The 13,445-nt window shown below is 26.7% G+C and overlaps 2 protein-coding genes across 2 annotated transcripts; both read left to right on the top strand.

Moving 5' to 3' along the window:
- Positions 1–2,394: 2,394 nt before the first annotated feature.
- On the top strand, positions 2,395–6,231 carry LOC132922522 (uncharacterized). The gene is made up of 6 exons (XM_060986089.1): positions 2,395–2,558; positions 2,834–2,956; positions 3,509–3,656; positions 4,144–5,071; positions 5,634–5,799; positions 5,884–6,231. The coding sequence occupies exons 1-6, from the start codon at positions 2,545–2,547 to the stop codon at positions 6,047–6,049; spliced, it is 1,545 nt and encodes a 514-aa protein (XP_060842072.1). The 5' UTR covers positions 2,395–2,544; the 3' UTR covers positions 6,050–6,231.
- Positions 6,232–7,142: 911 nt separating this feature from the next.
- On the top strand, positions 7,143–13,445 carry LOC132922145 (nuclear pore complex protein Nup85). The gene is made up of 11 exons (XM_060985497.1): positions 7,143–7,343; positions 7,521–7,816; positions 8,173–8,318; positions 8,463–8,734; positions 9,191–9,313; positions 9,384–9,602; positions 11,920–12,032; positions 12,118–12,335; positions 12,451–12,669; positions 12,890–12,992; positions 13,070–13,445. The coding sequence occupies exons 1-11, from the start codon at positions 7,314–7,316 to the stop codon at positions 13,299–13,301; spliced, it is 1,971 nt and encodes a 656-aa protein (XP_060841480.1). The 5' UTR covers positions 7,143–7,313; the 3' UTR covers positions 13,302–13,445.

Below are 13,445 nucleotides of genomic sequence, written 5' to 3'. Positions count from 1 at the left end.
TAATTTCGGTGAGTGACGATACATGCCTTATGTACAATATTTTATACTTTATTATAAATATCTAGTTTAAATACAATATGCATAACTTAATGGCAAGTATAAAATATAATTTAAATCAAATTAGTAATAAGTCAAAATAGTTTTAAATTTTAAAAATATAAATTAAATTGTGCCAAAAATAGTATAATACAATAGTCAAAATAATATAATAATTAATAAATACCTAGTTTAAAAACAATATGCATAACTTATTGGTAAGTATAAAATATAATTTAAGTCAAATAAGTCAAAATAGTTTTAAATTTAAAAAATATAAATTAAATTGTTCCACAGATAGCTAATAATAATAAAAACAAAAATGTATACAAATAAAGTTCTAAATTATAATTGCAACTGGAAATTAACAGCTATCCCACGTAAATAATTTTGAATATTAGTAATATTTGGGTCAAATGTTGAGGTTAATTTTCGAATACGAATTGCAGAATCTTTATATTTTTTTTTTTTAGGTAATGCTATTCCAGAAAGTAACTGTTTGACTTTAAAAAGGTTTATATTATTTTCTTTTTTCAACGCATTAATAAAAATCCAAATAGATGGATGAACTGAATTTAACAACGAATTGAAACAATTGTGCCAGTCTTCTACTGCATTATTGGTGCGTGGAATATCTTTTTCAATTAAAAAATAACAATTCCATATTGAAATAGGAAATAGTGGAGGTGTTTTTCGTCCTCTTCTATTAACGCTATGTATCCTCAAAGTTAAGTTCAAAAGTAAACATAACACATTATAGGATTTATAATCACAAATCATCGAATCACGAGCCTATCATTTTACCTATAATTTAGATAGGTACCGCAATATAGACAACGATAATTTAAAACGATCATAATTTAGATATCCGACGATATGATTAAATTGACGCGATCTAATACAAAACGACAATATGACGCGCGATAATATTACACCGCGACCAATTTACTGCGCCTAAATTCCCGCGCCCAATTTACTGCGACCAAATCACATGGAACCTACTTTATTAGTTTATGTATAGTCGTATAGACTATAGGTTTACGCATTCGAACTCTTATGTTCTGCAGAATTCAATATTTTGTGAATTGTGATTTGTGATGGAGATAACTGAAAATTGTATAGGTCATTCAGTTATAAGGTTATTAACTATTAATAGTACCCGTCGGTTTTCCCGAATTGAAATTCCCAAATGAACTTTTTCTCGATTGGTATTTTATTCGAAAATCCGAAACTTTTTCCCGACGGTTATCGATGACGTATTTTCACAATAAACATATACATCATATTTTATACCTATAACGGCTATAACTAAATTACAGCTATTGTCATAGAATAAATTCTTCTTTTATTCTGTGTTATTACTATACATTCTTATCTATTAATAATTTTTTTTCCGTGCGATAAACGGACATAATATGTAAAATCACATATTATAGTGCATTAGTACCTATATTTACGAAAAAGTATGAGTACCTACGTCCTACATACATACCTTGCCATTATCGAAATTTACCGTCGTTACAAGTTACAACGACATAATATGCCTAAATGTATAATTTATACACTATTACTATCTTCGTTGCATAATCAAAATTTAACTGGATTTGTATTTTACACCGATATTTGTGATATTATTATCGCTTGAATACACGTACATTTTTGTGAATCGTACTGATCGTAGAGTCGCGTTATTCGAGTATCGAGTGCTATATTGGCCGTCGTTATACTTCCATTTTCAAATATCCAGAAAATGAGTGCGTTTTATTGTAAATTATATACATAGAAAAATTATTTTTATTTAATTTTACTTTACCATCATGGCTGAAATTAAAATTTTGGGTGGAACAAAATTAATTAATGGTATTTTTATTTACGTGAGTTCTAAATATCTAAATTACCATTCAACGGTAAAACATATTGGGAATGTCAAAAATTAATCGTTCGAGAAAAAGTTCATTCGGGAAAAATACCGTAAACCCATAAACCTATTAATAATTGTTAATAGGTCTATGCGTTAACCCTATTAATAGGTACTTTTTAATAGGTATTAAACTGAATTTAAAATATCTGAAGTATAATATAAATTATGAACATATGTATTTATTAAAATATAACAAAATTAAAACATTTTTAATAACTGTTTCATCGCTGATAATTAGTAACTTTAAAAACAATTCATATTATAATTAAGTCCATGTTTAAAATTTTAAACATAGTTCATACCACATAAGACATAAGTACAGAACACTGTAATTATAATCATACAATGTTTAATGTTTATGTAAATTTATTATTTTAGCGGTTGTATATTGATTGATAATACTTATCACAAGACAGATAATTTCTTATCTTTAATCATGTCACACAACATGCTTTTATTTTTTATTATTATTTGCTCAATTCTTATTATTTTTAAATTTTAACACTATAAACAGTTACCAGCTAAAAAGTAAAATTTTAACTACTATTAGCAGTCCGTGTGAGGTACAAATTACAATTTTCACTACAATGGATGCTGACAAGTAAATTAAAACTCAAAATACTTAAATGTAGTTTACTGAAACAAATTAAAATACTAAAAATTTTCTGTGAATGGACATCCCATCACGTCTTCCAGCTTTTTTTAATGTAACCCCACACTAAATTTACTAATTATTTTTAATTTTACTGATTGTAAATGTTCATATTTATTTATTTAAAAAAAAATACATTTTATTAATGATATAGATTTATTCAACAACTTTTGTATCAAGTTAAAATATTTTGTTTGATTAATTATTGTTTCTTATTTCAATAGGCTATATATAGAGCCACAACACAAACTGATAAGTGGAAGCAGCTTAAAGTGTAATTTGGAGGATATCAATCAACTACTATCTGCCAAAAAACATTTATTAGAACAACCACGTATTGAAAAATGGTACCTTTAAACAAAATTTAAATGCAATAGAGTGTATGTTATCCCCACTTGTTGGGAATGAGGGCATGCAAATAATCTAATAATTATTAAAAATAAGTATATACTTGTTTCATCAGCTATGGAAATGTTGTTTCTTATAAATCCTCTTCTAGTATCATATTTAAGCATATTTCTTAAATTTTACTGCAGTTTTAGAATTACGTGATAATATTTCTCCTCTATTAAAATTTAGCTATTTAAGACATTTTTATGACATTTTTAATTTTTGTCATTTAATTTTCACATAATATTGAAAAATTTTTATACAATGTCATAAATTCTAATTATATTTTAAGTATATAGATATCAAGTACTCGTGCATAATGTACATAGTAACACATTCAAAATGAAGGGGGCTAAAACCACTTATCCTACTGAATATGTGCTTGAATACTAATGAGGTTTATAAATTATTTTATTTGATGATAATTATTAGTTATTATAAAATTGTATTGATGTAACAAATTACCTATCTTATCATTGTGTTAATATTTTATATTTATGTATGTATAGTACATCACTAGCTGAAGCTGAATGGAATGATGATTTGAAATTAGCAAAATTAACAAAAGTTACAAAAAATCTTACCAAGAATTTTTCACATTCTTTGAATAAGTCATTGTATTTATACCCAGAAGAATGCTTGTGTTTGCTAGAAATGGTAATTGTTTATTTTAAGTTTATTAAATAACTAGATTTTAATTAAAATACTCATTATTTCAATTAACTAATAAAATATAAATATATTACTATATTTAATGTTTGATATATTTTTTATAACTTTATTTAAATTTACTCTTTTGCGCTATAAATTATATAATACCAATGATAGTGTATGAGCTATTATAATTATTCTACTAATTACAAACTTAGTGTTTATTTTTAAAATACAGTAAATTCCTGTTACAACGAAAAATCCTGTTATAACAAAAGTCATAGAAGTCCCCTGCCGAAAAGCAGAGCTTATAAAAATCTTATTATAATTTTCGTTATAACGAAAAAAAAATTTGATCCCCTGGAGTTTGTTGTAACGGGATTTTACTGTATAAAATAAATCATCTATAAAAACTTAAAAGTATCTTAATTTAATAAACATTCTTAATTTATGTTGTACCTGTTACATTTTTTAATTTAAATTTTCTTTTCAGAAATGTTTGGTACTAAAATGGAATGAAAGAAAACTGTCAATTAAAAATGCATTTTCCTTATTATTGGCTGAAGGAACTGGTTGTACATTTGAACAATGTAGAACCTATGGTTATTTGGTTAAATTGGGATTTCGAGTATTTAAACATAACAACAAGCTAATAAACAAAATATATGATGCTAAAGATATACCCAAACTTCCAGATGTGTCAACCAACAGAAAAAAACGTAATGGAAATTACAGGTCTATGCAGTCTGAAAATATTCCTAAATTTTTCAAAAAATTTCCTTCTCCTGAACGCAAAACTAATTTTGAGTTAGTATATACTCCACTATCACACTATTTGCCACAAAACTTACAACCTGTTTATGATGTTTACTCTTATGAGTTGGCTGTGATTTCTGGCAGTATTAAAATTATCGATTATAAGTATTTTGAAAAATACAATAGTTTAGAAAATGTGGAAAAAGAAAGCATAGTGTATGGATCAAAACCTATTGGAATGTACCCTGTGTATGAAAAAAATATTCCTAAAACCATAAAATCAAATGACGAAAATATTTATGAACCTAGTGTTAAGAAATTAAAATTTACAGAAACTAAAAATGTCCACTCACTTAATACTTTGAATATGGCAGCTACTACAAATAATGATAATGACTTAAGTACATTGAGTACTACAGCAAATGTAACCACCGTTCAAGAATGTGAAGATTCAAAAAATAATAAAATTATGGAAATTAATTTGCCAGTCAGCTTGAATACTGGAAGTAATTTAAGTTTATCAAATAATAAAATTAATTCTAATGATAAATTGCTTGATGAAAACAATAAAGAAAAAAATGAATCTGATAGCAAGCTACCAAAATTTACACTGTCCAATATTATTCCTGAAAAAGAAATGCTTAATATGCATTTAAATGTGCCAAGTAATGTTGTTTAATTATTAAATCTATATATTATATTGAAATTTTTAATAAGTGTTAAAATGTTAAGAGGGCATTTTGCTTTTGTTGTCTCACTTGATTCCAACTTATAAACATACCATAGAGCAAAATTTAAAATTTATTTTTAGTTTGATTTAATATTACTGCAAATATTAAATTGATTTATAACCAAATTTTAAGATACAGATATTATCTGTACTCTTGTCAGTTTTTTTAATTATATTTTATGTTTAAAGCGATTTAGAAGTATGTAAATTATTAAAATTAAAATATGCTTATAACTTGCTTTAAAATTAAAATTACAAAAACAACTAACGAGAGAACATAATATATACTATTCTTATCTTTAAATTGGATAAGAGGTAAATTTACCATTGAATTATATATTTGTAAAACATACAACACATGCAGGTATTTATTATTAATGATGATTATCGCCCTCTTAACTAAAAAAATTGTTGATATTTAAGTATTACAATATGGTACTATACTACTTTGTAAATATTTTATTTTATTTTAAAATATGTCTTGTCCTAAAATTTAGCTCACATTAGGCAGAAACTTTTGGCAATAAAACCATCAACTTTTCATGAAGAATCTATAACAAATACTAATAATAAGCACTGTGTGCATTATGATGTTTACTATCCAGATAATGATGTTCCAAAAACATCGAGACCTGCACCAGACTTTAGAGTTATTGTTTTTGAGTATGATAATACATTATTGTTAAATAACATTATATGCTTCCTACAGTATTTGTATTAATGGCCATATTTATAAAACTATTTTAGAGATGATTTAGAACATTTTCCAAATATATACAACATCAATAGATCAAATCCTCATGACAATATACCTACATTATGGGCCATTGTAAATTCAAGTTCAGTTTCATTTTTCAGTGTGGATAGTATAATCCTGCCAAAAACTACAGACTGGGATAAAAAAGTCGATTGATTTGAATTAAATCGTTCCATAAATTGTTTTATTGTGTCACTGACATTTGTTAATCATGAATAATACTATTTTGTACTCATCAACTGTGTGATTGCATCATTTTTTGTATAAATGAGTTGGTAATTTTACAGTTATATGTTGTGTTATGATATTTTATATATTATTAATTATTTATTTTCTTATACTCATGTTTAACATTAAAAAATATTTTATTATATTATACATTATAGTATAAAATTACAAAATGTTGTGTTTAAATTTTTATTTGTAATTTTCTAGTGTAACATCTGTTAGTCGTTACCACTGGCGTATCCCAAAATTGTTAAATAGTCTAAATCTGACTAAATCAGTCTGTAGTGATTATACTGATCGCGAAATGACTGTTTTAGTGTTATGATTTGTGTATTAGTGTTTTATTATTTATTTAATATCTTCGGTAAAGTGAGGATATAATTAAACGCCAATATTTTAGATAAATAAATTTGGCCAAACATTAAAAAAAAAAATAGATATATATTTAAAGTTAACAAGAAAATAAATATTTACGTATATTATATAAAAATTCTGAATATACTTTTCCAGAGGTGGCAAACTTGCAGTTCTTGTCATTGTCAAATGTGGCTCAAGTCTTATTTATAAAATTAAAATTTACTTATTATATATTATTATTAATAATTTAATTATTTTAGGTATACATTCAGGGCTGGTTAAAGCTTACTCTTTGCCCTTTGGATCTCATACAATATTTTAAATTTTAAGCGAGTCATGGGCATTTTTAAATATTAACATTTTACACACTCATAACTCGCATAATATTATGAGACATTGTCTTAATTATTTTAGATTAAATAATGTTGAAAAAAAATCGAATTTTTTTCACAAATAACAATAATTTACAATTCGCAGCTTACAGCCATCACTACCTGGCGGCTGACAGCTAGGATAAGACGGGTAAACAAATTGAAATTTGATCGAATAGAACACTGTTGGCGGGAAAATGCACTGAGCTAATTTATTGTTTAATCCATGATCAGCACTGATAAGCCCAGGTTACGTTATGTACTTATGTAGCTGTTAACTTACTGTTAAACCGTAAGCCGGAGTGCCGCCGAAGAGTAAGACGATAACGAATTTCATATTTTTAAAATTAGCATTTAGTATTCATTTTTATTCATGAAGTCTTGAGCTTTTGAACGGTAGAGCTATTAATTAATTAAGCTGTTTGTCGGTGATACTTATCCGTGCACACCCAAACACTCTAAAAATGAGTAAAACTATAGTTTATGACACTTTGGTAAGTAGGACTTACATAACTGGATAGGTACTCAATATTTATATATTATTCTGGATATCTTTGTTATTTGTCATAACAAATCTCAACTGGTAGACAATTTTTTACAAGGATCATTCATTTTATAGGTTCTTATCTTTATAATTCAGAATAATTGAATTATGTTGTGTTTTTTTACAGTCCATTCCTGATCCATCATTTATTGATGATGAATTCAGGATGTTGAGTTCGTGGTATGGAATGAGTAATATTTGTGTATTTCCAACTAAAATGTCTACGCCGTTCAATAATCAAAACTCATCTGGTGATGATAAAACTGAAACAAACATTATTCATTTGAAACATAAAACAATGCTATTCGATCCTAAAGTAAGACAGCTGGTGAATGAGTCTAGTGGACTGTTTCAAGAATTACAAACCAATGTGGACGACCCATCCAAGTCAACTGATGCCTTGTACTACAGTAGAAAATACAGGTGATTTGATCAAATTCTATTCCTTTGTTAAATAATACCAAATTAAAGTTAATGCTTATAAATATTAATTGTTGTCGCCAATAATGTACACTACTTTACTGAATGAACATCAAAATCAAATATTCCATACATTTGGTTAATCAAATGATTAATTAGGTTATAATATTAATTTAAAGTCTGTATGATACATCTATAAATGTTATTAGTTAATTGAGAAAATATGTATAGGTAATTCAATTGTCATTGGCAATTTTCTAATGATTTAACTATTTGAATTAACAAAACATTTAATCAAGAATTAATTAATTAATACTTTAATCATAGCATAATTTTTGATTCTTTTAATAAATTTATAGGGCAATCTTGTCAACTTGTATCTTAGCAATTGAACGAAGCAATTCAGACAAATCCAATGAGTTATATAACCAATACAAAATGTTGCTGCACAATCTTCAACTCATATGGCATCTGTGCGAAGTACTTTACCTAGTGACTGTTCCTGGTAATATTACTACTGTTTTTACATTTTTTTTTTGAAAATATAATATTTATTAGTACTTTATCTCTAAGTTTTATATCTATAATACTATAATTATATATTACTATTATTGTATATGGATAATTAATGTGATTTTTGTTGTTTAAGGTGATACTATTTTGAACAATCTATTAGATTGGATTAAGATTCATTATGAAAATGCAGAAAACCAAGCATCAGTGATTACAGAGAATAAAATTGCTTATTTAACTGATGAAAATGTAGAAGAAAAGTTTACTTTTTATTGGGATACGGTTATTGGACTAGTATTACAAGGAAACATTGACACAGCTCGAATGTTATTGTCCAACCACTCTCAAAGTGATACTGAACCATTTATTCATGCAATAAAAATATTGAAGTCTATGCCTGCTTATAGTGTAAGTTTTACGTTTTTAACATTAAGATCACACTTAATTCTAAAATCAGTATTTTTATTAGTTGGATTGTAAATTCAGATTATTATGTACTTAATCTTTTAATTATTTTATTTATAAATTAAAAACAAATATTTTCAAACTTTATGAATTATAAATTTAATTTACTTTATAGTAAATAACTAGAATAATATTAGATATTAATAATGAGAATAATATATTTTTATATTAATAATATTCTTATATACTTGGTTATTTTTTAATGAATTTGAGCCTTTGGGGCTGTTATAACTTTAATAAACAAATGTATTTCAATGACCACAATATGTATAGTTAGTCGAAATATTAAATAATTTTTATTCTTAGCTCTTAAGTGTTGGACTTTTAATTTGTAAATCAATGGTATCACAATAATTTTTTCCATTATAATTATATTAATAATTAAGTGTTTATTTTTAGATATATGGTGGTCTGCCAGTAACAGAATATACATCAAGATTCAAGGGCTGGCAATCAAGTGCAAAAGCCAAATTAGAATGCGGTGTTTTCTTATCAGATTCCAATCTTAATGACGTTATGAAGGTATTGAGTTCAACCTTATACATATTAATATGTTTATGATAATTTTACATTGTTTAAAATTAATTTTCAGATTATTTGCGGAGACCCAGATGCTACGAGTTTGATTCGCAGTCACTGTTCGACTTGGTTTCAATTTCTTGTCGCTCAACTAATATATACAGATCCAACTGTAAAAAAACATAGTTTAAGCTTGTATGCTCATCGAAGTGTTGCTAAATATTTTGAAGAATCAGAGTATAATCACATGGATACACTTGCCTTAGATTTATTTGATGGAGATTTAGAAGCGGTATGAATTCAAATTACTAAGCTTAATATGTCATTAATATTAGATTTTTTTGTTAATAAATTTAAAAATAAATTTTAGGCATTTACTAGTATCTATTTAGAAATTTTAAATTTTTTATAAATGTGGTAAAGTTGAATTGAAATGTGAGGCACATCTATTATAGTCTATTCAAAATGAAATCGGTGCAGGGCGGGCGACCAGTTTTTGTCGGTGGCACACAGATGAGATGGTCCCCACCAAGTCAACCACCTGCTGATTTACCTGCCGTGTCTCGTGGAATAAAGTCACACCCATGCGCATAAATTGGCTGCCCGTACCATACTCATTTTGAATACACTATATTATACCACTTTAATATGGAGTAAAAGAAAATATATGAATGACTATAGTTTGAAGTTTTTAGGCAATTTGCTCTTTTTAATCTATCTAATATAATGCAATTTCAGAAATAAATTCAAGTCATACTCACTTATACTATATTAAATAAAATAGTTAATATACTTTTTTTACATGTGCTATATGCTATCTACAAAAATGACGACTTGTGTTGTATCCTATTTACGTGAAAAATATATTCTTATTGACATAATAAAAAACTGTATGATGACCTCTACCAATTATATTTTCAGCTTGTGTTACTTTCAATTATTTCACATAAACTCAGATCCATTTTTATCCATGTAGGTAAAAAATAAATTTTTGGTTTGTATTGATTGCCATTTTTGACAGCCTCGTTTTTGCTTGTATTTATTTTTAACTAATTGGCCGGTTGGATCTGGTTTTCGACTATTTTTTAAAGTTTCTTTCACATTACCACCATAAATATCACTCTCAGCATTCAATTTAGTAGATACATTTGAATTTGGTAATAACTCACAATCTTTTAAAAATTCATCATTTAAAATAATGTTTCTCTATAAATCACAATTACTCATTTTCATAAAAACTCAAATAAACACACGTATATCAAGTACCAAACACATACTTGACGACAAAGCATATATGAATTCAATCGTAATAAGTTGTTATTGTATTAAAAATAGAATAGGAAAATGTGTAGATTACTTTATTAATGTAGTTAGCATATGATACCACAATAAATCAACTGTAGATAGCATATGAATCATGTACCCTTTTTTGGATTATGATTGTTTCTTACAACTTTTGTTCAAAAAGCAAGAAATGTATTGGCTTAATAGTGATATATAGGATTTTTTTTTGCCTATCATCACATTTTGAGCAGAACATTTATTTCAACATTTATCTTTATGGATGGTTTCTTTTTTTTTAATAAGGAAAAACTAACGTGAAAATGTAGAATTAAACACAATTTTAAATGGTTAACACTGACTGCAGACGTCAACGCATTGTCGACAACCTATATTACTTTCTGAACTTTCCCAATAATACCAGCATACAACATGCCCTCAAAGTTTGATAGTGCCAACTCCTTAGCTGTGCTCCACGGGGGTTTCCTTGATTTTAACCTGAGGTTAGGTGTATTTCTAAGTATTTGGTATAACAGGGATCTTTTTGTCTTATCAGCTTTGGTTGTTGCTCTAAGGAGTGCCTCCTTCCTGCATAATGATGGTGGCAGAATATTAGTTAAGACTGGTAACCATTGCGTCGGTGTGCTTTTTACTGTTCCACTAACTATTCTCATTGCGCTGTTAAGTTGTGTGTCTATTTTTTTCGTATGTGTACTGTTACACCAGACTTGAGCACTATATTCTGTATTATGTTGATGCGTGAATGTAGCTTCTTCGTTGTTTTCTCAATGTGTTCTTTAAAGGTAAGTGAGCGGTCGAGAGTAATTCCTTGGTACTTGGGTTTGAAACTGTGTTGGACTTGTACACCATTGAAAACCACCTCTAGTTCTTCATAAGCATGTTTATTATTTAGGTGGAATGCACACACCTCCGTTTTTGTGGGGTTGGGTTTTAGTCGCCATTTATAAAAATAATCGCCTAGTGTAGCAAGATCGTCATTTAATGTGTTGCTCTCGTCTTTTAATTCCCTGCTTTGGTGTACAATAGCAATGTCGTCAGCATATTGGAATATAAGTCCTTTGGTTATAAGATCTTAAATTTATAAGTGACTATTTAATTTTTCTTTTAAATTCATACATATTGTGCATACTTTTAATACTTGTCTACATTGTAATTCTAAATATCAGACAACAATATTTGTAAAACTACAATATAAAGAAAATACAAAAAAAAAAAAAAAATACTTTTTAAATGTATATAATTTAATTAATTTCTAAAATAGTGTATTCTTATTTTAATGATTAATTATTTTTTCTTTTTAATTACAGTTTGTAAAGAAATTGAAATCTTATCCTGATTCTGGATGGTCATCTACTCATTTGACTAATTTGTTACATCTATGTGATAAAATTGAACCAGAGTTTAACACGTCTGAAGAAGTGTAAGTAAAAAAAAAACTATATATTATATTATATTTAATATAAACCAAATCAATTTAATAATAAACTAGCGTTATACATTTTTAGGGAAAATAAAAATCCAAATGAACAATATCTTCTTGATTATGGAGTATTTCTCATGACTCACCATTCATTGTGGCAAGCTGGTGTCACTTACTTAGATCACTGCTCAGCTGTGGGTAAAGAATATCTATCAGTGTTATTGTCAAAGTTAGAAATAACATCAGATTTGAGAGTGTCAAAAATTTTACATTATGCTACAGCTAGGCGCCTACACAATGTTGGTGAGTAAATTAAAGAAAAAAAAACTATTTTAATTAAATAAAATGTATTGTTTATTAATGCGATTCATAAGATGGATGTATCTTAATTATTAACTAAAAATATTGTTATCAATAGTTTCTAGTGTTTGTAAAGTAAAAGGAATGCTATGCTTACAAAAATCAAGAATTGGCGAGGCTCTGTGTTGGGCAATAAGAGGACAAGACAGTGCTTTTGCTACACATTTAGGTGATCTATACTTGAAAAATTATGTTCAATCTGGATACTTTGCTAATTCAGATATACTGGACAATTTAGGATCAATTGTTGTCACCTGTGATCGTTTCATGTTTATTGGTAAATATTATTACATACTTCTAATTTTATCATTATGTATATCTTCGATTACAATATAATATTATTCTTATAGCTTCTTCCAATATCTTTTTCTCGTTTCACTAGTTGAAGATAGTTTAATCATTGCTTTAGAATTATTCTGACAACAATAGATAAATATATAAATTATATGTCTTGTGTGTATTCTTTTCTATACTATTTATTTATTTTTTTTTTTTAGGAAAATATATAGAATTCCTTAAAAAACTCACTTCAGGCAAAGAATTCAACGAGGCTGCATTATTGTACATAGAACTTTTAAGATCTAATATTTGCCCAGAATAGTAAGGATTTATTTTACATAATATTTACTTTCAATAACTATGGTGCAAATGTTTTAATAACTGTAAATGATTTTTAGTTTTAGACTAACATTATTGATGGACGTTAGATTGTTCGTTCGCGATAGTAAAGAGTGTTACTTTAATATCGCCGACATATCTCTCATAACAATGCGCTTGGATGATATAATTATGGCAAGTAATGAAGAGTGTAAAACTGCGGATGAATGTTTTTTAAACAAAGTGAAAGATATTCGGTATGCTATTGCTCAATTACTGTCAATCAGTTTATTAAAAACAAAGATAGTATAACAAAATACTTTTGTATTAAGTTTATTTTATGTATGTATATATTATATTTTTCAATATTACAATAATAATGAAACAATTATTTCTTTTTTAAATAAAAATTCAAACATGTTTTAACATATAAAAAGTATGAAAATAAATCAAAAA

Source organism: Rhopalosiphum padi, chromosome 2 (genome assembly GCF_020882245.1).
Source record: "Rhopalosiphum padi isolate XX-2018 chromosome 2, ASM2088224v1, whole genome shotgun sequence".
Taxonomy (NCBI): domain Eukaryota; kingdom Metazoa; phylum Arthropoda; class Insecta; order Hemiptera; family Aphididae; genus Rhopalosiphum; species Rhopalosiphum padi.
The sequence above is the reverse complement of the archived record's forward strand: the minus strand, read 5'-3'. Positions and strand labels throughout refer to the sequence as shown.

Excerpts from the sequence above, each read along its gene's own strand:
- LOC132922522 (XM_060986089.1), top strand. Across the intron at positions 2,957-3,508 it reads CAACCACGTATTGAAAAATG|TACATCACTAGCTGAAGCTG; the intron begins GTACCTTTAAAC and ends ATGTATGTATAG. Across the intron at positions 5,072-5,633 it reads TATGCATTTAAATGTGCCAA|CTCACATTAGGCAGAAACTT; the intron begins GTAATGTTGTTT and ends CCTAAAATTTAG.
- LOC132922145 (XM_060985497.1), top strand. The coding sequence starts at position 7,314 with ATGAGTAAAACTATAGTTTATGACACTTTG. Across the intron at positions 8,735-9,190 it reads AGTCTATGCCTGCTTATAGT|ATATATGGTGGTCTGCCAGT; the intron begins GTAAGTTTTACG and ends GTTTATTTTTAG. Across the intron at positions 12,993-13,069 it reads TCTAATATTTGCCCAGAATA|TTTTAGACTAACATTATTGA; the intron begins GTAAGGATTTAT and ends AATGATTTTTAG.